This window comes from Solea senegalensis, linkage group LG1, assembly GCF_019176455.1.
Source record: "Solea senegalensis isolate Sse05_10M linkage group LG1, IFAPA_SoseM_1, whole genome shotgun sequence".
NCBI lineage: Eukaryota > Metazoa > Chordata > Actinopteri > Pleuronectiformes > Soleidae > Solea > Solea senegalensis.
The window spans coordinates 2,516,674-2,539,621 of NC_058021.1; the positions used below are offsets into that span (position 1 = coordinate 2,516,674).

The following is a 22,948-nucleotide window of genomic DNA, read 5'->3' on the forward strand; positions in this document are numbered from 1 at the left end:
GTACTCCCTCTCTCCTATGGTTAAAAAAGAAAGAACAAATGTGGTGACTGGAAAAGAAAAACAAGAAAAAAGATCAGACTGTGTGTGGAGATCGTTGTGACTGATCATATATGGTCTATTTTCATGAAATACGTTACTTTGCTGCCATCAAGTGGTATTATAAAGAATGACACTGTGGTAGTGGTAATACTAAAACCATTGATTGCAATGTATAATGCTTAGTCAGTCAGTCAGTCATCATCTACCGCTTTATCCTCCACCAGAGGGTCGCGGGGGTGCTGTGCCAATCTCAGCTACATGGGGCAATAGGCGGGGTACACCCTGGACAGTTCGCCAGTCCATCGCAGGGCGACATATAGAGAACAATTCACTCTCACATTGCTGCAAAGGCAAGTGCTAACCACTACACCAACCGTGTGGCCCCATTACAAAACATGTTAGTATGAATACTTTTTAGAGAACATTTTAAAAAAGGTAAAAAAAATACAATGATTTTGAAGCACAATGTCCTGGAATTACTGTGAAGACGCAGGTTGTCCCTCGTGGCACTTCAAAATCAAAAGAGATTTCAAACTACTCACATGAAACTTTACATTAAACTTTCCTCATTAAAGATTGATTGATGATGGAAATTAATCTTTTTTCTTTTTTTAAAAAAAAGACAATGCATAATAATATTGTATAATGCACCAGCCCTATGAGAGTATCTTAAATTAAATTTAAGTAAACTAAGTAAATTAAATTAAATTAAATTAAATTAAATTAAATTAAATTAAATTAAACAAATTACTATAGATATGATCAAGACAATATCCTCACCATACAGAAACTTTAGACACAATATATACAGGTGAGATAGTGACAGGTTTTATTGATGTAAGCCAGGTCACAGGCTGTTTGAAAGGACAGGAGCAGAAGTATTTTGTGATATAACACTGGTTTAGATACCAGACACACACACACACACAGTTAGGAGGTAAGCAGTCCTATACAGCGCCGTGCAGGTACATGGCCAGGAACTTGTTGAATATCTCGGGCTTGTACCCAGCCAGACCAGCTGGTACCTGCAAGGAGACACACAGCGACTAATCAGAGACTGTTCAGCTTCTCCATACTTAAGATCAAGTCTGTGGTTAAAAACACACACAGAGCAGTTGCTGCCTAAAACATGGCACTCAGTACATTTACATTGTCTGATTAAAACTACTTTTAAAATACACAATTCCTACCACAAGGCTTTGACCCATAAACATAAACAATGGAAGTAGCGTGAACACCAAAGAACAACAGGTGCATTTTTTGGACTGACAAAGAAACAGAAATGAAATATTGTGAAGTCACTGGACGGTAGAAAGACGCACATTGAAGGCAGACAGACACACTAAAGACAGGTCCAACTGCAACCTCTTAGAAGAGTTTTCCTTCACACGCCCATTAACTCTAACCACGACTGTTTCAGACAAAGTCAGACAAACTTCTTTTCATAAACCGATTCTCTGTCGTAGTGTGATGGAAACAACACTGACTGACTTTCTCACCTTCACTTGTTTCTTCTTGATCAGTGGTCGGACTTTAGCAAAGTCATAGAGCTCAGCATCCTCGTCCAGCCAGGCCTGAGAGGAGCAAACAGCATTTCAGTTTCATTCTTGATTACAAGTTTGTGCCAATATGTAGTGGCATTTCTCAGGAGAGTTCTAAAAACACTCTGACTCACGAACATAGTAGTAAAAATGACAGTAGCATAATAAGGACGGTTTTACCTGGTTCTTAATGCCATCATCCCCTGAGAAATCTGTGGTGTTGAGCTGGAAAACCAAAAACTGGAAAATTCTGCCATTGGTCCCAACTGCCTGTACTGTTATAGGACAATCTAATACATGCTGGGGCTGAGTCTGACACACACACAGAGGGTAAGAATGACAATGATTTATAATTAATACAAAGAACAAGCTGGATTTAGATCTTGAATATTAGTATATGTTGCCAGGAAGTCAATGTCTTTACCCCATACAGTTTGTGTGCTCGGGCCAGAGCATTTCCAAATGCGAACATGAGAATTTTGGCTCTGAACTGTTCTCGACGAAGTGAAAAGTTGGTGTCATCTCCATCCAGGATGTAAAGTGTGTGCACATGAGGATAAGGATAGTCATCCCTGAAACCTGATTGGATGAGAGGGATGACAGTAGTGAGGGAAGCGGCACAACACTGAGAGACAATGATGAGAAAGAGCACAACCGTCCTCACCTGTGTTGTTCATCTCCTCTTTATACACATAGATTTTCTGCAGGTCGATGGTGGGGGAAACTGGGTAGAGGGATTGCATGACATGATCTGCCGTTTCTGCAACTTCCTCTTTCCCAGAAACCACTGGGAGAGGATCCATGCAGCTGTGCAGTAAACTGTTCTGACCTCGGATCTGGAACAGGTCCTCACCTGGTACAAGAAACAGAAGCTGAAGTCCATATATGGCCTTTTTCCACTATGGGCCCAGCCTGGGTCGCCTCGCCTCGTGAGTAGAGCCGGTGGAAACACGCCATTAGTGTTTATCTTCCGACATCATTACTCGCGCAACAAGAATAATTTTTGGACATGAGTCTGTCTTTTAAATCAGTCCATCATTTTAGTTGGACTGAAACATCTAAAAAAATATGTCTCAAATTATCAGGACTTTGCAGATCTCTGTCTTTAATGTAGCTGTCGGTCCATGAATACACTTTTCCAGAGAATTATCTTTCAGTTATTTTAAAGGTGACGATAACTCATTAGAGCAAGTCATCGATCAACTTAAAAGCTGTGGCCGCTTACCCCAGCTCTGCCAGTCTACATGCCAATGTGTTCTTGGGCAAGACACTTGAAAAATGAGTGCGAGTGAATGGGTTAATGGCAAAACTGCAGTGTAAAGCAGCTTTGAGTGGTCATCAAGTCTAGAAAACTTAACTTAACTCTTATTACACTTTTAAAAATGCTGCATTGTATACAAATAATATTTTCAATAATAGGCTCACAAAAGTGGAACACACTTATAAGCACTGTGTGCTGAAAGTATAGAAAAAATAAATGTTTATGTTGGAAATTGCAAAAAACACACAAAAAAAAACAGTTAACACTTTTACACTTTGTACCTCTTTTCCACGTAGCTGCTAAAGAGCATTTTTCCGCAAGCATCCTCCTGCCGATCGCCGGGTGGCTGGACTGTAGAGTTGCACACAGGTGCATGAGGTTGTTTAACAGAGTGTTGCTGAGGGAGAAACACAAGAGAACAAGGTGAGCACTGAGCAGAGAAAGAGGGTGAATAAACGTCAGCAGCTTCTCAGAGTCATCCTGTGTCCGAGAAACAGCGTTTTTTAACATAAAGCTGCTTTATTCAGTGGCTTCACTGAGGCTGAATAATTCATTGTTTTCAAATCAAAATAACAATTTGTAACATTTGAAAGAGATTTGCAAATCACAAAGGCTGCAGTTTATTATGTACAGTTTGTACTTGTGTATTTGTCAAGTTTACTTGTAATTAATTACATATTATTTGATTTGATCACAAAAAAATAGAAGCTTGACTTTAAAAGTTTACCCCATAATCATCCAGGCTTGGTTTTTAACAACTTTATTATGGATGTTTGTTTTGGAGAGGAACAACCCTCAGGCAAAAGAACAAATCCTATGTGAAAATAAAACACCCATGCGCTAATAATAAAGAAAAACCCAAACCTGTGAGTGTCATGAAAATATGTCAGAAGTATGCAGTTTGTAACACGCTACCTGTATTTAGTTTTGTCCGGCCGTTCCTCTGTCGTGTCCCAGAAGCGAGCGTGTTTGATGGCATTCTGCACGCGCTCGTCCTGATCTGGAATCTGGTTGGCAGGATTCTCAACAGCTGACAGGAGCTGAGGCGGCAGACCAGGGATCAGCTTTGTTTTGGTCAAACACAGAGCCTGAGGCACACCTGAGGAGACAGGAGGTGACAGAGAGGCTCAGGTCACTTCTTCTCACAGGCAGGTGGGATGTCAACACTTCATAGGAGGAGGAGGAGATTCAATCCTTATAGTTTCAATGCGTTACACTTCAGAAGGTTTATTTGCAAACAATTTTGATTATCATGTCAAGGTTTTACACTGATAAACACTCTCAATATTAAACTATTACCTTCCTATTACTTTGTATTATTATAATAACATTTAACAATGTATTATTACCTCCACACCACACTTTTAGTAAATAAGATATAGGACAATATTATGTTAAAATGATGACCATGTTGTTAATGAACTGTAATGTAAAGTGCCATCAGTGTACAACCACGTTTGAGTGTTACGGAACATAGTTTAATGGCAGTTTAATGCCACTAACATGTGTCATACATGATTAAAGCTCACCTTCTAGTAAACTGCTCCTCTGGTTGAACACATAGCACGGTTTCTCTTTGCTCAGCGGCATTTTGTCAGGCGGGGGAGACTTGTAATATCTCGGGTCTTTGAAGTCCTTCTCCCAGTCTGGGTTCACGGGCTTCGCCAGCCCCGGCACATAGTGCATCCTCTCCCCGTAGTCGATCATCTCGAGCCCGGGGATTGGGACTCTCTCCCTGGGCTTACGCGGAGGGGGGACCTTGGCTGTGAGACGGCGGCTGACACCGAAGTGTCTCCGGGGCTGCAGACGGCACACTCCGCCATGTGCGAAGAACCGCCTCAATTCCTTCAAGACAGCGGTTTTAGAGAATGGCGACAGAGCCGCGGTTACACACCGAGACGTTTCTGGAAACATGTTTCTGCTTTTTTCGAGGTTTTCAACTCTAAAGCTGATAATTTGACCTAACGGTGTCTGTCAGAGTCGACTACTGCGGGCTGCCATTTTGAGAAGAATCAAGAATCTTCTGCATTTTCTGGCGGATCGCGATAACAATATGTTAGGAGCAGACCGCCACCTACTGTACTGGAGTACATGCTACAGTATTTATACCGACACCTACTGTAGCGGAGTATGTACTACAGCATACATACAATATAAGGTAGCTCCTAGTCTAAATAGATAAACATTGTAGTAGCTAGGTAGCTAGATGTTAGCTAGCCAGTTTGTACATATTTAGCTAGCTAGTTAATAGATAGTTAGATAGCCAGTTTATATATAGTTAGTTACCTAGTTAATGGATAGATAGTTAGCTACCAGTTCGTAGATAGTTTGCTAGCCAGTTTATAGATCGTTATCTGGCTAGTTTATAGCTACCCAGTTCGTAGATAGTTAGCTAGCCAGTTTATAGGGGGTGGAGTGGCTCAGTGGTTAAGACCCTACCTTGTGTACCAAAGACATCATGGTAATATAATGTAATATAGATAGCGCGCTTGCTTGAGCTACTCTGTTGCAGTACTGCACATTGGCCAGCAGAGGTCCTCCGTGTCCTCCGTGTCCTCCTTCACTTCCTCACTGAAGCTCTGTGTGTATGTTGTCATGACAGTGGGCTTCATCTGCCTGCTTGCATTCAGCCACTCTCGCTGTGGAAATTTCCACTGCAGCCTCACAGGACTGAAGGCCATAAAGATGTTAAAGATGCTTCAAAAATGAAATATTAAAGAGGCTCCCACATTGCTTCAACACACATTATTTTTTACAAGCATAAACAGAGGAGTAGGAGAGTAAATGCAGTTGATTTAGTGCAGTATCAAACAGCATTTGTGCCAGTTAATAGAAAAGTTCAGTTCCGCGGGCCACGTTGACTCATTCTTGAATCAGGGAAGCCGAATGGTTCATAAATGATTAATTCAAATTATTTCAAATGTCATGAAGGCAGGAATTCATGCAACATTTCCACAGGAGTGGACAGATGCTTCAGTGAAGGTCAAAAAAGATTTTCTCTTCATCAACAGCAGTTTCAAGGCTTCACTGACATTTTTATTCTGTTCCACTTATTCATCTGTGAGTAAATGGTTCAAAAGTGCATTTAAAAGTGAAAACATGTGAAACAACTCTGAGGGTAAAGTTTTGGTTTTAGGCTCAGGGATAACATTAGGTTAGGATTAAGGTAAGGGTTAATATTAGGCATTTAGTTAAGATGTAAAGGGTCATGTTAAGAGGATAAACAGTGAATTATGTCCATGTGTGTAAGAAAGTGAAAGTGAAAGATACTTTAAATTGTTTATGTGTGAAAGACAGAGAGATGTTGTGTATGGCTGTGTTGTTGTTGTGTGTATGTGTGTGTGTGTGTGTCTCTGGTACGTTGTGATAATGAGGTGTATTTGTATTTGTATAGTGTGAGACTTACAACACACACTATTATCGCAGCTTTTAGCACCACCAACCTCTTCAAGATCAACGCTTTACTGTTGCTATGGAAACCACTTATATTCATGCACATATTTATCACTATCAACAGTTTTGCTTAGAAACACTACTCTCCAGTCAGGAAAGGATTTTTTTGCAGTGTTGAAACCGCAGATGGAAACATTGGCATTTTGGCTAATTCTGGCACATTAACAGTAATTTTATCAGTGTGCACCTGTTTATCTAAACTAGTGCTCCTCAAAGACTGGTTTGCTAAATTTTCCCAACTCAGAACTTATGAAGATGTTTTGTTTTTTTAGAAACTCTTCAAAATTCACTTATAATTCAGAATGAACGTTAAAAAGCAGAGAGTCTGGCAAACACTAATAAATAAAATAAGCTAAAATAAATAATAATACACATATTAAACCTGGTGTGTTTGATTTATGAGACTTTAAATGCAGGAGTTGTCACTGTCATTTAGTTGTACTAACTACGATAACTTTAATACTTTGAACTGTTATTATTGTACATGTATATAAATGTAATACTACTAGTGCTGTGTGTGTACCATCCTCTGTGGAGAGATTTCTTCCATTTAAGCCGTGTTAAAAGGGATTTTCTTGGATCAATACTACTTGATTTTCATCTTTTAACATTCATATTGGATTTAGGTCATGTACAATTCTGAAGATGAGAGTGCCTGGAGTCACAATCACATGTCACATATGAATATTTTATTAGATAAACAAAAATACTTTTGATTTTACAATTCAAACAAAGAAGGAAGGAAGGAAGGAAATACACCGGGATGAAAAGATCAATTCTATCACTTTCTAATAATAAAACATATTCAGTGGAACAAACTCCGCTTCAACTGAAACAAGAGAAAAAGCAAAGGTGTTTAGTTAACTTCATTACCACCAACAAAAAAACATGAACACAACATGTTTTAGAATCAATAAAATAAACGTGTCTGAACATAAAAAACAAAGCAGAAAAAAAATTGGCATCACCCTTTAAACAGAGCATTTTAACATGTAGCCAATATCAAAATACAGTTTTTTTTTAAATTCTACAATGGATATCCATTCATTTGAAAGGAAACAAAAACAGCAACTAACGCGTGCATGACTGTTTAAGCGATGAGTCATTTTATTTTGAAACTGAGGTTTTTCAGTTTTGGATTGATCTTTTTTATTATTATCATCATCATTATTATTATTATACAGTTAATCTGTAACATTTCTTTTAACTCTTGGAGTGAAATTCTTTATAATAAAGACAATTCAATATAATTTGTAGTTCTCTTTAATGACGCTTTGGTCCTTTCTGTGCTTTTGTGTTCAATCACACGACTCACTTCACAGATGCAAACAAACAAAAAACGACTCTTCTGGAAAAGGTTTTTTAGGGAGGGGGCGGGGGAGCATTTCAAATAGACATTGGCCTTGAAATATAGTTTTTTTCTGTTCTGAAAAATCCTAAACACAAGAGGATTTTCATCTTGGACCTTTTACGTCACTCATTGTTTATTTCTGAAAAGTATAACCCAATCAAGTGTGTCTGCACAAACCGAAAACAGGTTAATGAAATCCAGGAAATGGCTTCATGGACAAAAGGCTTGAGGATGTTTTCTCCTTAATTGTGTTTTTGCAAAAAGGAATGCATGAAACAATTAAGACCAGAGGCCTAAATTACACAAATGTCATGACGATGGGGTAAACATGATGGAGTTGCCTGGTTGCAGCTGGTGGTGGATCTGCGCAGCTTCTTTTTTTTTTTTTTTGTGCATTTCGTCTGACCTCACAGAAACTTGCTGGGGTTTTTTTTCCTTTCGTAATCTCTGCGCATTTTCAGGAAGCACCTGTATTTCCTCTTCCTGTTCCTCTTCTTTCGCCTGGCTCTCGCTTGCCGGCCTTGCCCATGCACAACGCCCAGCGGCGGCGAAGCAAAAGTGTGTGAACGACACTCGAGTCCTCACATGCAAAGAGCACAAGATAAGAACAAGAGCGCAACTGGCAAGCTCGAGCGACACTTGAATTCCCCGGGACACTTGTGAATTAGCCGTAAAAACCAGGCCTGAGTGAGCAGAGACACAATGGCGGTCAAAGCAGTTTTTGTTTCAGAGTCCTTTCTTTTTCTTTTTCTTTTTTTTCTCTTTGTTTTGCTGCAGCAGTTTGAAAAACGGCACCGTCCTCAGCCCGTGACCACAAACAGCCGCTGCTACTCAGCTTTGTGGCAGTAAATGTCCTTCAGCGCTTTCAGCTCTTCAATCAGGGTCTTGTTTTGGTTTTCCAGCACAGCCACGCGGTTTTCCAGACATTTGACGTACTCTTTCTTTTTCCTGCGGCACTCGCGAGCTGCCTCCCTGGAGAAGAAAGAGAGAGAAAACATGTTTGGGTCGTTTGATCAAAACTTAACTCAGCCTTTGGATACAATGTTAACAAAGCAACAATACAACGGAGCAGATGTTTGTTTAAAGGCTGTCGTCCAGGATTTGTTGGCAAAGCCTTGTAAGTGCACATTTCCCTGGATAATCACTCATGCACAGGGCCGTTGAAACGGGGTGGGCACAGCAAACACAGCAAAGCCACCCAACCTCCGCAAAGTAAAAGTCTGTGTTTGGCTCTGACACTTTGATTGCAACTTTATTAATAATAATAATGAGAATAATAAGGTTAAAAGCTACATTATGAATCAACTGCAGCCCAATTAACTTTATCTCAAAGCAGGAATTTGTAGCAGCATTTGTTGGGATTATGTCATGACAAAATAACAGCAATGCAGAGCGCAGAGAAAAAAGATTAATGAACGTTACTAATGTTACAAAAAGTTTTCAACGCGAAAAAACAAGAGCATTAAACCAGAGATCCAGGCTCCCCCTTGTGGCTCATCACATTAACTCACAAGTACTGTATGTTGGCGAGCTAGACAGCAATTTTAACCCAATCATAGACAATAGTAGTAATTTTCTCCACTATCAACTTATTGAGTTTATCACAAAGCGTGATGATATACATGTTGTATGTTATTACTTTGTTACTGTTGAATTGTCTCTGGATTGTGACGCAGACACCAAAGATCAAACTCCAGACTTTTAGGCCAGAGATAATCTGGCTGCTAACTCATGTAGGGGCAATTATTTAGCTACAAGCACCGTTTCTATATAAAGCTCAGCTGTTTTAGGAAATAAGGTGGTGCCCCCTAGTGGAATAAACAGGTAGCGTTGTTAAACAGTGAGAACATCACAAATCATACATTTCCCCTTCCATTATGACCCCTCCCTGGTTGAATACTTTAATTTCATGGTGTGGATTAGGAAATAATTCAATGTAATAAATCAACAATCTAACATAAGGTCCATATTCTACAGTTCTATTGTGACTCCCTTGACTTCCCATACCTGTTCTTCATCAGCCTGACCTCCCTTTTGCGGGTGATTTCCTCAGCGTGCTGGGATGTCGGGTTCTGCATGGAGCCCGGAGACGCCGCCATCACGATGCTTTGTGCGAGGCCGGAGTTGGGCGACCGCAGCTGGTAGGCAGGGATGTCTCCAGTGGCAGCTGCAAAAGAAGACAGACAACAACGTTAGAGCTCCAAATGCTTTAACTTTGTTAAGTGCTTTCTGGCTTTATCCCTCTTTTACTATGACACGTGATGACAGAATGAATGAATGAGAGAAAACAGAGAAACTTATTTTCAGATCTCACTGGCTTTTATTACGTTCCTAATTCAATCACACAGTCTGGTATTTTCTCAACTGAAAAATGCAGTAAACAGGGATGCATTTCACCGGAGGATGTTTTCAACAGTGACTTTAGCCGACATTGTTTATTATGCCGCTCTCCTTCCTGTCTGAAAAGATGAATTTCCTCTGAACGCGACTGCCCTTGTAAACAAGCGTTTGCACTTAAAGGACCAAACTTGGCGGCACATAAGCCTTACAAATATTTGCATGTAATTCATTTGTCATGTACATTTGCGTGATAGATTTTTGTTTGACTCACAGACGACATTTGAAGACCACAAACACAGAATTACTGTAGTTTTTCCCAGACAACAACAGCAATTCTGGGGAATTTGCACTAAACTGTGAATTATTGGAAAAATCTGCACTTTCATGAGCATTGGGTGACAAGTAATGGGTAAAAAAAATACCCATAAACCCCCACTTCAAGACCATGAGAAGCATTTCCTGACTTGCAAGCACAAAAAAGGTCAACAAAATTAACATGTAATACTGCGGTGTGTGATATTATCACAATAATAGCAGCAATGAAACACCACAATGTATCAACAGCTACCAGATCCTTTTTACTTGTGCACCACCTACTGTTTATATCAGCAAACTACTTCCCGATATGCGCTTAACAGCAGCCCATGGAAATAGGGCGGCAGCGATTATTCGATTATTAATCAATAACTAAATGAATTGTCAGCTATTTTGATAATCAAGTTTTTTACTAGAAAAATTCTGATTTTTCAGCTTCTTAAATACGAATATTTGGTTGGTCTCATTGCTCCATTTGACAAAGAAATCATTAAAACATGAACAATTTTGGTTTGAGGCCAAAACTCAAAGACATTTGAGAACATCATGGTTTCGAGGTTTGGGAAACACGGACCAAACGAGTACTCCATTCATCCAGAAAAGAACTGAACAGTTTAACTGACTCTACTGAAAGTAATCATTAGTTGCAGTGTACTGCACTGTAGACATCGATTAAACACGTGGCAAAACATTAACCACACGGTCTAAGAATGTTAATCTGTCAACTTGTGTACATACATATATATATATATATATATATATATATATATATATATATATATATATATATATATATATATATATATATATTGATTGACACAGTCAACAGAAAATGCAACAGTGACAGTGGTGGTACGTGAGTTTGTGATATCGGTATCTGTATCTGCAACTTGAGCGTCCAGAAAACACTTTGGAAACAAATGACACACTCGGCCTTTAATGATTATTGTTGTGTGCTTTGACACTTGCCACAGGTCCCAACAGGTCATTTCACTCAGTGACGTGATGTTTACCACAGAGTGCGAGTGGAAGTGTCCCTGAGTGAGTGAGTGAGTGAGTGAGTGAAAAGCAGCTCTGTGCCGTTTCATTTAACTGGTGTAAACAATGAGTCAACTGTTAACTGTCTCTTCTGCCTCTTCAGTTTCTCTTCTTCACTTTTGTTCCTGAGAAGTTTTCTCTCTTCTCCGCCTCTTTCCTGTCCACACACACACACACACACACACACACACACACACACACACACACACTGTGATAACACAGTGACTGTGCTGACGACAGCTTGTGCGTCTCACTCGCCCTTTCTGCATTCTCCCTCTCCTGCTTGGTTTCTCTTCCAGGAAACTGGAGTGACGTCAAGCTGACGACTATCTTAACCCCTCCACCTCCACCCCCTGCTGCCACCCGCCCCTTTTACTTCTTATCCCCTCCTGCCTTTCTGCCTGACAACCACTGGACTGGTTCAGAGATCAGACTGTGTGTGTGTGTGTTAATAATCATGGGACACATTTCACACTGAAGACTAAAAGGCAAAAGCCATGTCCCCAAACACTGATTTTAAATGTTTTTTTTTAAAGTTAAAAGGAAGATAAAGTCCTTCTAATGTCCTTAAACTTGCCCTGTGACAACGTGTGTGTGTGTGTGTATGTGTGTGTGAGCAAAACAGCAGGATACAAACTGGCAGGGACAGAGTTGAGCAAACTTACTGGTCCCATGTTTGTCTTGTTTCGATCTGTTTATCAAGTGTCTTATCTGTTGAAATGAGAGGGACAGCTGCTGCTCTAACCTGTGGCTCTCTTATGAATTCAGTTTTGGCAAAAACAACATGAGCAGAGTTACGGTCAGATTGAAAAAATAAACTCAAGGATTAGTTATTATTCACTCGAGAACACAAGATGCTGATTTCTGTCCCGACATAACAAGAAAAGTACAAAGTGTATATGTGAGAGAGAAACTCTACCTGACTCAGTCTCATCCCCGGTTACAGCCATCTCTCGTTTCCAATAATCCAGCCCCACGGCAGTAGAACACCACCACACTGAAACAACTCGCCTGCTCTTGTTTCCTCGCTGCTGCCTCACACTTCTCTCTCTTACTCCCTCTCCCTGTGCTTCTCTGCAGACGAGCGGTCACTCGTCAACTTTGCAGCCCGATTACAATTACAGGCATTGACATCACAATGACATCACTGCTGCCCGCTGAAGTCAGTAAAACACGCTGGATTAGAGTTCCGCCTCCTCCTCCTCCCTCTCCTCCTCCTCCTCCTCCTCCTCCTGCTGTGGATCAGACGCTGAAGTAGAGAAACACAATGTGTGCAGGGAGGGAGCGATTGGTAGTGGAGGGTTGTATTTTTAGCACTAGTGACGCAACTCGAGAGAGACGTTCAACAAACAAGAGGATATTGTGTCCCAAGTGGCTGCTGTGCAAACTGTTGAGCACCCTGATAGGACTTATTGTATTGTGTGTGTGTGTGTGTGACCTCTTTAGGACCTTTAATGGCATAAACACTGACCTTGTCAGGATACAGTTGTCCTCGTGGAGACCAAAACATGGTCCTAATGAGGCAGAATGTCATTTCTGTTTAGGGCTTGTGGTGTGATCAAGGTTCAGGGATAAGGGCATGTTTAAAGCCGTTGTGTTTGTGTTTCACGTTAATAAACGCAGAGGATAATGGGTTTGTTTCCTCTGTGTTGCTGCATGATGCGGCACACAGCATCGATCTGGCCAGATCTCTGTGAATGACCACATTTGCTGTTTGGTTGCATCACAGGATGTGACACGTTTCACATTTCCAGTAACGACAGCAGGAGCACTCTCGGTGGCAGAAGATGTCACATGTACACATATGTGCAGAAATCAGATGCAGATTAAAGACACGGGATTTGTCTGAGAGTGAGTTTCCTGTCACAGAGGAGAATAATTCTTCAAACGACTCCAGCCTGTGATATATTGTTTATGAAGTGTTGATTATTAATAATGAATTATCTGAAGAAAAAAAAAATCACGCTTCCATGTTAATGTCTTGTTCTTGTCTTTTTTACACATGATTTGTGTATAACTGGATTCCCAGAATACTTCTGTTTAAGTCATTTGTTGTCTCATCACCTGTTTGCTCTGCACTTACTTTGGTGTCTATAGATTGTGGTATTCACATTATTATTATCCATAGATATTATTATTATGTATGATAAGTCCTTACTTGTGTTGCTGTTTCTGAATGAACACCATCAGAATCATATTCTGTTATACTGTACATTGGTAGTGACTGTTTTCCTACACAGTATATGGTTTTCTTCTCTCTGCTGTCGCCAAGTGCTCGCTCATCGTGTTCCTGTTGGGTTTCTCTGTAGTAACTGAAAGGTCTTGACCTTAACGTGTGAAGAACCTTGAGTAAATGTAAGCATGTTATGAATCGACGCAGGTTTGGTTCCTATTTCTTTCTCAAATTCTAGAAAAGCATAGATGGGCAGTATCGTTATTAGTATCCGTGTCTTTGAAATACCCGTCCTTACTGAAGGGGGCGTGTACGTGCAGCTGCCTAGTAAAGCTGAATAAAAAAAGACTAAACTGAATTACGCTTTAACAAAGTGGTTTCATGTGTATACCGTGTAATCCTGTGTTTACAGCCCAAACAGAAAGTGCAACACACTGTTTCTTTAACCTTGTTTTCCCTCGTCTCTCAGGTGAAACAACTTGCTGCTCAGGCATGTCCCTCACCACGTTCCCAGGCATTAACTGAGCTCTAGCAGCTGAAGGATTGGGTGTTTGCACCACCGGAGCACAGTGCGAGCACCGACAGGCCCGTCCACGGCACATCACCGAACACGAATAACAAAAAGACACCAAGAAATGAGGTGATCTGACGTTTGCTGTTCTCTCACAAACGGCACTAAATGCTTTGGATTTATGGACAAACTCAGTCGGACACAGTCTAAACTGAGATACAGCGGCAGAGGTTGTGGCTAAATACACCAGACTCCACCAGTTTTGAGGATTTTGAGGTCTTTTTTAAGTGATCTACATTTCGGGCATTGTTCGGTTTGATTCTTGTGCTAATGGAAAAGCAAAATAACCGCGCTGTGCAGAGGCGAGGCCAGCTGGGACCACGCAGTGGAAAAGTGTTTCCACTACGTCACTACAGCTTCACTTTGATGTCAGAATCATGGAAATTATCTTTGAATTTCTTCACTCTCACTCATTTTCCTCCACATCTCTGGAATCCCATTCATCATTTTCTCAAATGTGTCCACTTTCATTTTCCACCAAAATCAGTCGCCGCCTACCTTGGATGAGGACCTGTCCTCCCTGTATGTAGAACTGCTGCGGAGAGTCCGCAGGCTGAGCCGCACACTGCAGGATGGTGGCGCCAGACTGCGTCGTGGCAGGGCTCGCCACCGTGAGGGTCTGAGCCCCCTGAAGGGCTTCCACTCCAGGACTGGTCAGCTGGATGGCTCGCCCTTGACTGACGGCAACTGTGTGGTAGAGAAGCTCAGTTAAACAACACCGAACTCTACATGACACCAGAACATTAGAGTGGGGAAGGAAGGCTTTTTGAATGTGTGATGAAGTCCAAGTTTCAAAGACTATAAAGCAGTGGTTGCATTCACAGAGGAGGTTTTCTGGGCCGTTAGTTGGCAGAATTACACAAAACCTACAGGTGGGAAGGTGGAGAGTGACATTTTGGACCAGATGAGATAAACAATAATTGCTTTATTCTAATTTCTCCAACATTTTAAGGCAGAAATAATTGCAGTGTGTTAATATAATAAATTAATCTCGAAGAATCAGATTCTGAATTTTTATCCCGGTTTTATTCACTTTATTTTGACAACGTGAAAATACAATACAAGTGAAGTGAGCTGAGACTAATTCAACCGCAGCAAACACTCCTGTCCACGTGTGTACTGACTGTATTGTCCCGCGCTGGTCTGGTAGATGGAGGTTGGCACTGACGGTGGCGATGAGGCCACGCTCGCGATCGACACCTCCTCCTCTGTCTTTTCTTCATCGATTTTAGGAACTGCCGGCGAATCGGTCGAAAGCTCATTGAGGATTTTCCTGAAGGGAGAGGAGAACTTACCAAAATCATTCCACAAAAAAAAAAAAAAGCCCAGCCCAGAACAACCAGCAAACATGTGTTGTTCATCACGCTCGTGTTTACTTTTAATGTCTTCTCACCGGTAAGACGGACGCCTGGAGAGAATCTCTCGTCTCTTCTGAGCGTCTGCTGCCAACTCGTTATCCTCCAGGTCTGCTACGGTGGCAACCTGGAGAAAATGAGCCGTATTTAAATTGTGCTTGCAATCCACAACGTTGTTGTGTTTTTATTTTGGCAACATGTCTGGTGTTACTGAAGGCGTGTTACTTTCCAGTGACCTGGAATGTATTTGACATAACAATCAGTGAAAGAGAGGGATGACGTCAAAGAGGGAATTTGAGCAGCTTTGTATTCTAAGCCTTGATCTTTTCAAACCGCTCCGTCTCTCATCGGACACTTTTAAATACTGTAATTATTTGCCAGTGTAATCGTTAACGCTCGTCTTTCAACACGAATGATTTCCCTGTTAAATAAAGACATGAATATTTTGTCACCCGTGTCCTACTGACATCAATCAGGGAAGATATTACCAATCAAACTTGTGCGTAATGGTCGTGTGAGTCCAGGACAAAGAGTACATTGTTTGTGCCAGATACAAAAAAAGACAAGTCTGATTTATGCCACGGAGGTTAAACATGGGTGTGTGCACATCCATATGCTTTAAAGACGACTTCTCTCAAAGCAGACGTTTGCAAAAGTATCACAATAAGGGATTTTTGAAGTCAGGCTCTATAATGTATACATACTCAGTATATTACATACAGGCGATTGTGCTCTGTGCACTCCTCAAGCTGAGAAGCAGGCGGGTGCAGTCAGGCACAAGCTCAGCGACACATGGCTGCGACTGGAGACAATAGAAGAAAAACAAATAAAAAGTTGTTAGCCACATAACAAAAGGCTCAACTAATAAAATCTGTCAGCTTAAGTGTGATTTATTGTGAGAATATCTCTTCCTCTTTACTGTTAGAACGCCTTCTCATGCAGGAAATTGAAGTTGTGCGTCACTTTGTAAACCACTCACTCCTAAACACCAGAGTCCATTGATTTTATCTCGGAGTGGTTTCTGTAACTTCTGTAAATCCAAATAAAGGCTCTCAACTACGGAAGTCACACACTAAGAGGAGGAGAACAGCAAAAAAAACCTCCTGTATCGTCTGTGATGTAAAATCCCTTATTTTTGATAAATGACTCTGGTGCAGGGGAGTGAGTGGTTTACAAAGTGACGCCAACTTCAGTTTCTTGTATGAAAAAAATCTTTCTTACACATTCTTAAGATAGCATACACTTAAGCTGACTAGCCTTTTGCTATGTGGGTGAAATCTATTTTTCCCGTTGTCCACAGTCACAGTCATGTTTCTTATATTTATTACATTGTCGTCTTTCACGATGGTCACCATGTCACACTATCAGTCACAGTGGCACGGATCCTTGCCGTGTCTTGTCTGGGGAACTGGCAACATTACAAGTTTACAGCACAAGTTCATAGGTCATCGAGGAGGCGGGGCAAGGAGTTGTCACCAGGTTGTTGAAGTGGCTTCCCTATTTCTCACCAACATTTGACAACAGAGGTACTGTTGTCAAAGCTCAACAGAATGTTCTTCAGTAGCCATGTTTATGTCTGTATGTTTATGTCTTATCGTACTGGTCAGCGTCCAGGAGCACGTCGTAGGAGATGTCAGACAAGGCAGGAAAACAGGAGATATTGGATCAAGCCAGACTTCTCTTTCCCAGACGCCAAATCTGCATCCTGAATTTGTGTAGTCTGATCCCGGCATTAGTCACCGGTATGTTACACACTGACGAGAAACTCATATAACCCCTGCCTCGAAAAATCCTGAACTGTCCTTTTAATAAAATGTGCTTTAAATACACTGAGAAACTGCAGGATGATCTGAACAGATTGACTTTCTCTGTCCACAAACACACTGTGACCTTTGGCCGGCGTCACCACAAAGGTCAGACTTGTCCGTGGGTTAGTGAAGATGTCCGTCCTTCATTGACACAACGATAACAACAACATCACCTGGATGTGAAGGTGAGAGTGATGAGCTTAAAGCTCACCTCCTGCTGCTCACACCAATCCTATTAAGAGATGCACTGGAGTGGGAACACCTCAGTGCGCCTTCTACACACAGACGCTAAACCCTCATTCACTAACACACGGGCTCTGATGTGACAAACCTGTACACGCGTCTACTGAACTGTAACCACTACAGTTTGACCTAGAGTCAACAAAATGAGGAAGTCCACAAACTTATGACTTGAGATTTAACTTGAAACATCAAAATAACATGAGTTGGAGACTTTTCCTGACAGACATGAGGATTGTCCTCATTTGATTGGTTGAAACCTAACTGGGAATATACTCTCACTGAGTGAGACACTGTGTGGTTAATAACTTGGAACTTGAGGTTTTGTCTTCACTGAGCTGAGACCTGAGACTTGTTGCGAGAGGTTTGACCTTGGCCATTCTTTGGACTGAGTTGACCTGGAAAAGTCTCCAGTGACTCGAAACCTAACTTGAGGTTTTCTCTGAGAAATTTGACCTGGACCTTGATTCAATAACTCATGACTAGACTTGATCTGGATTTCCAAATTGTCAAATCTACATGATTGGAGACTATTGAGTGTGAACTTGTCTTGAATTACTTGATACTTGCTCTGGTATGGACGTGGCTTAAGTGAGCTAAGAGTGCATAGATTTGACCTGGACTTGCCTTCAAAAACTTGTTGCGAGAGGTTCCACCTTGACATTTCTTTGAGGATTGCTCTGACTGAGTTGTCCAGGCAAAGTCTACAGTGACTTGAAACCTAACTTGAGGTTTTCTCTGAGAAATCAGACCTGGACCTTGCATCAATAACTCATGAATAGACCTGAGGTTTGCTCTGACAAACTTGATCTGGACTTCCTCCACTGACTTCAGTCTTGCACTGTCAAATTTACATGGCTTGACCGAACTTGAATTGGTCTTGAATGACTTGGTACTTGCTCTGGCAGACCTGGGACTTGGTGACGTGAGAGTGCATACAGTAGATCTAACCTTTCTCTGTTTAAACAGAGAAAACTTTGCCTCTAAAGTGAAAAGCAGTGTGGTCTGACCTGTGGTGACTGTATGACAGAAGTCTGAGGAGCCTGAATGACACCTTGGTCCTGCATCTCACCATCAGACAGCTGGAGGTCGGTCGCGCCAGGGGATTCTGCAGCCACAGATACCTGCCAGTGCATATCAAGACAATGATGACAAAATGTCCACACTGAAAGAGCACTGTGTTGTGTAAAAGAAAAGGTCACGTATGTGTGTGTTTACCTGAAGAGATGCTGCAGGAGATGAACTGCCTTCACTGTGGTTCTCCTCTCCATCTGTTAGTGACTCATTTAAACTGCTGTCAAGCTGAGATGATACTGAATCCATAGTGACCTAAAACAGGCGGGCAAGCCGATTATTTACGCCGTTACTGAGGCTTTCTATGGGTTCTTTATACAGAAAACCTATCATTATAGTGAATAAGGACACATTACATGCACTAATTGCCTGGTGTAAGTCAGGACAATGCTTTCCAGATCACAATCCCGCGATTAACTTGGATTTTCTTTGTTGTATGAGCCGTCAAAGTACAGATTCTACAGTTTTATTCATGAAATGAAGGTTTGTTTATGTTTCCCAGCTGCAAAGAATGACATTCTGATGGAAAACTTGGGAGCAATTACTTTTTCAACTTTCATTTATATATAACACGTGCGTAAATTAAAAAAAACCCCACCCATTTCACATGCTAGTTAAAGGAGGCCTACGACGGCACACACCAGATTTACTATGCCTTGATTTGAAATGCAAACTTGTTGTTTTCATCCATCTGCCAGGTTGCGTGTGAGTCACAGAGTTCTGTGTGAAGAAGAGCTCTGTGCCAACACCATAACATCCATTCCTCGTGCTCATTACGTGAGGCAGGACGTCATGTTCTCACAGTTCAGGACAGAGTCCTCTACAAACTTAAATATCACTGTGGATTCTTGATAGCATAGACACGCGGGAAACGATGAGTGTACTCATGGGAATAATTGTTTTTTAAGAAGGCGTCAGACTCTGACACTGAGTATCACAAAGAACTGACTCTTGATGATTGACTACAACACAATTTATGACATAATATAATATTATATAATAATAACATGTACACCTACAGTCTCAGTTTAAAGCTGCAGTCTGTCCGTGATGTCATCTTTTGGTAAATCTTTGCCTAATTTCCTCTTTACGGAGTTCTGGCTCCTAAATGGATGAAGTGTTGTGATATACTTATACTAACTTATCTCAAATGTTTCTCCTTTACTGTCAGAACCAGTGACTGAGTGAATGAGACTTCAGTTAAAACTATTAATTAAGCAATACTTTAAAAGTTTGACACATTTATTTTTTCTAAATGTTAGACATCTACTGTAGCTTGTGAACACATTTCTCCTATTTCTCAGTTTTCATTCTATAAAATAAAATATAAACCAATGATAAAAATACCATAGTACCATCATGGTTCTCAAATTGTGGTACATGTACCACAGTTTTGGAGTACTTGGAGGAAAATCAGAAAGAAAGGATGATGATGAGGGAGAGAGCAAAGTATATTATTGGGAATAAATCTGTCCACAGCGGACTTTGCTCTGCCTATTTACACCACTGTGTTTTAATGTAGGTGATAATGGAGTTACTTCAAGAGATTAGTCATTTCTCAAGTGGTACTTGGTATAAAAAAGCTCGAGAACTGTAGTGATATATGTCAAATGTCAAAAGCAAACTGTGTGTGTGTTAATACATTACTTTAGTCAATTTTAACAAAACTGACTTTCCTACTTCAGTAAAACCAACTTGTGTTGTTTCTATATGGAAACTTTTAGAACACATTTAGTGTTTATTCATGATTTGAAACAGCATGTATGTTTTATTAGAAATCAAGGAGAATGTGTACGTTTCCTGTTTGTTTTTTTAAGTATTTTATTTTGAAGAGACACTTCCGTGATCCACCTCACTCCGTGTGACTTGATGCAGCGCTGTAAACGTGAGCAGCTTGAGCAGAAGCGGAACACAGCCAGCTGAGCAGAGTGACAACACTTTCCTTTTCCACTCCGCGCCGATGAGGCTAATTCGGGCCGCTTCGTTTTGTTTAGTGCAAACCTGACATCTTTTTGCGTCTCGTCCGCCGACTCTGCTCAACTGACGCTGGCCATGGAAAAAGAATGCGACAGCTTTGCAGTGACTTACCGAAGTTTTACGTAGTCAGACTCGTCACTAATGACAGTGCGCGTGCTGTGCCCTCGCTCACGTAGTGTCCACGTCAGCGCTGATGATGCTGCTGTGCCCAAAATGTCCACCGACGAGTCAGTTCAACGTCGGAGAGTGTGGGGGCGGAGCGAGAGCACTCCTCCCTGCGTACTTCCGGGTTCGCTTTTGTAAGCATCAGAATCAGCTTCATTGGCCAAGTATGTGAACACATACTAAACGTGAATCTAAACGTATAAACGTCATGACTTCGTATCACAAAAAGTAATATTGTAGGTTATGTAATTTTCTTAGCATTGACATTTGGGTTTTTTTTTAACGTTTCTGACCTGCTACATTTGCCGTTGTTTGACCGTTTGATTGTAATCAAACGTGACTGTAAAAAAATATAACCTATTCATGTTAAAATGTGTACTTTTAAATACAAATACTGACACTGGAAGCGTTTTAATACAACACCGAAGACAATGTTTGTTAAATAAAAACGAATCATTATCATCCAAAACAGTAATTTTCCACTTTATATTTACCGTGTGGTCGCTTATAAGTTGGTAGATTGGAGTAAGGCTGCCCTCTGCTGGCTGAAAACAAACAACAGCTATTCATACAGCGATCATATCATTTGTCGATTATTTTCTGGATTAATCGTGTATTTGTTTGGTCCAGAAAATTGAAATGACGATGCTCTTAAATGTCTTACTTTGTCAAAAGTCATTCTCATTTTATGATTTTGTTGTCAAATAAAACAAAGAAACCAGAAAATGTTCACATTTAATAAGATGAAAAATCAGAATTAATTTTTTAAAAAGCAACAAAAAAACTTAAAACCGGATACTTGATTGTCAAGTAGTAGAGCTAAATAAACATATCTATTGAAAATATATACATTATGTGTATATACATGTATATGGTTTTCAAGAATCAAGAATGTTTTTAATATAATATAACAAAACAAGATTTTGCAGCAACTCCCGGCTTAAAGGCACACAAAAAATAACAAAGAATAACAGAAGCACTTAAATAAAACACAACAAATGATAGATATAAATATACATGTAAAACTATTCCTGGCATAAAGTCAGTCAAAAATATAAAATAAAACATAAAAAAATAAAAAGCCTCCTTAGGTAAGTAAGGTTTTTCATGTCCAGTATTGTAGCACACCTGTGGAATCTGCTGTGTTTTCTCTAAAGTCCTTCATTCACATGTGAGTGTTGATGACCCCAGTGCCACCATCTGTCCTCCTGTGTGCCAGGAGAGGTCACAGTACTCCAACACCAAACTCCCTTCCTTTTTAATTCATTCATTCATTCATAAGTCTACCGCTTTATCCTCCACATGAGGGATGAGGAGGGTAGGGTTAGGGTTATGCTGATGCTGGTTTAAGATGCACACGTCTGAACACACAACACATGAAAACTCAAAGCAGATTATAGCCACGGCAGCAGAAACCACACTGACAGCTGTATGTCCTGTACCTAATAAAATGGCCAATGACTGCATCGTGACCCTTTCTTGCTTTACTATTACTTTATCTATTTTATTATTGAATCACACTCTAACATCAGTCTCCCTGCCCTGTCCCCTCATGGTGTCCCCACCTCCATCCTCCTTCTTGTCCTTGGCTTGTCCTGTGGTCAGAGTGTGGAGGCTCCAGATGGTCGTGCTCTAGCAGCAGAAGGGCGACCATGGGTGGCACAAAGGCCTGACAGTCAGCGGTCACGTATGACCTGCACAGACCCAACACCTCTTTAGCACAAAATCAGCCTGGGATGAAAGTATTAAAACACAGTTACATGCTGTTACTGCCATCAGAGACATCAGAGAGGTATTCTTTAGATTAAGTAGTCGGACTCAGTCCAGTCAGACTATCAGAATAAAAAAAATAAAAAAATGGTCGTGTAATTTTGTTCATACGATCATAAAAGAGTGAGTTATTAGTGATATAAATTGTCATTGAGGATGCAAATATGTGTTTCTTTATTTCTCTCCCAAAATATTACAGTGAGTATAAAACTGAAGCTTGACCTTTTTTTTTTTTTTATCCCAAATCAAATCCTCATTTCAATATCTGTCAGAAAAATCACAATTCGATATTTTTCTCAAATTGTTAACTCTTATTTCAAACACAGCACATCTGTAAAAAAGTGTGTAAAGGGTGAGTAAATAGTAACAGGTGTGTGCACAAAGTTTTGTGAAAACACATTGTACCACAAGAGGTCGCTACTGATTCAAAAAAGATGCTCTGTCAGAAACATCATCATTTATATTTACATGAACGTT

General features: G+C 40.6%; 2 protein-coding genes across 4 annotated transcripts; both read right to left on the reverse strand.

Annotated features, from left to right (window-relative positions):
* Positions 1 to 845: 845 nt before the first annotated feature.
* mrpl37 (mitochondrial ribosomal protein L37) lies at positions 846 to 4,874 on the reverse strand. Its single transcript, XM_044029319.1, has 8 exons — positions 4,371 to 4,874; positions 3,757 to 3,940; positions 3,123 to 3,238; positions 2,245 to 2,433; positions 2,005 to 2,159; positions 1,761 to 1,892; positions 1,539 to 1,613; positions 846 to 1,064 (listed from the first exon to the last, which is right to left on the reverse strand). The coding sequence occupies exons 1-8, from the start codon at positions 4,753 to 4,755 to the stop codon at positions 987 to 989; spliced, it is 1,314 nt and encodes a 437-aa protein (XP_043885254.1). The 5' UTR covers positions 4,756 to 4,874; the 3' UTR covers positions 846 to 986.
* Positions 4,875 to 7,541: 2,667 nt separating this feature from the next.
* Positions 7,542 to 20,754, reverse strand: LOC122771650 (cAMP-responsive element modulator-like). 3 transcript variants are annotated; one of them, XM_044029331.1, is made up of 8 exons: positions 20,648 to 20,754; positions 18,704 to 18,814; positions 18,496 to 18,609; positions 15,476 to 15,564; positions 15,207 to 15,355; positions 14,581 to 14,769; positions 9,653 to 9,812; positions 7,542 to 8,617 (listed from the first exon to the last, which is right to left on the reverse strand). In XM_044029331.1, the coding sequence occupies exons 2-8, from the start codon at positions 18,806 to 18,808 to the stop codon at positions 8,473 to 8,475; spliced, it is 951 nt and encodes a 316-aa protein (XP_043885266.1). In that variant the 5' UTR covers positions 18,809 to 18,814; positions 20,648 to 20,754; the 3' UTR covers positions 7,542 to 8,472. The 3 variants fall into 3 exon arrangements, with proteins under 3 accessions (XP_043885266.1, XP_043885284.1, XP_043885275.1); XM_044029349.1 differs by lacking the exon at positions 20,648 to 20,754 and having other exon boundaries at positions 15,476 to 15,594; positions 18,704 to 18,812; XM_044029340.1 differs by lacking the exons at positions 14,581 to 14,769; positions 15,207 to 15,355; positions 15,476 to 15,564; ... (1 more) ...; positions 18,704 to 18,814; positions 20,648 to 20,754 and adding an exon at positions 12,258 to 12,539.
* Positions 20,755 to 22,948: the final 2,194 nt, after the last annotated feature.

Excerpts from the sequence above, each read along its gene's own strand:
- LOC122771650 (XM_044029349.1), bottom strand. The coding sequence starts at position 18,808 with ATGGATTCAGTATCATCTCAGCTTGACAGCAGTTTAAATGAGTCACTA. Across the intron at positions 15,356-15,475 it reads TCCAGGCGTCCGTCTTACCG|GAAAATCCTCAATGAGCTTT; the intron begins GTGAGAAGACAT and ends CTCTCCCTTCAG. Across the intron at positions 8,618-9,652 it reads GTCAGGCTGATGAAGAACAG|GGAGGCAGCTCGCGAGTGCC; the intron begins GTATGGGAAGTC and ends TTTCTTCTCCAG.
- mrpl37 (XM_044029319.1), bottom strand. The coding sequence starts at position 4,755 with ATGTTTCCAGAAACGTCTCGGTGTGTAACCGCGGCTCTGTCGCCATTC. Across the intron at positions 3,239-3,756 it reads CCGGACAAAACTAAATACAG|CAACACTCTGTTAAACAACC; the intron begins GTAGCGTGTTAC and ends TTTCTCCCTCAG. Across the intron at positions 1,065-1,538 it reads TCAAGAAGAAACAAGTGAAG|GTACCAGCTGGTCTGGCTGG; the intron begins GTGAGAAAGTCA and ends GTCTCCTTGCAG.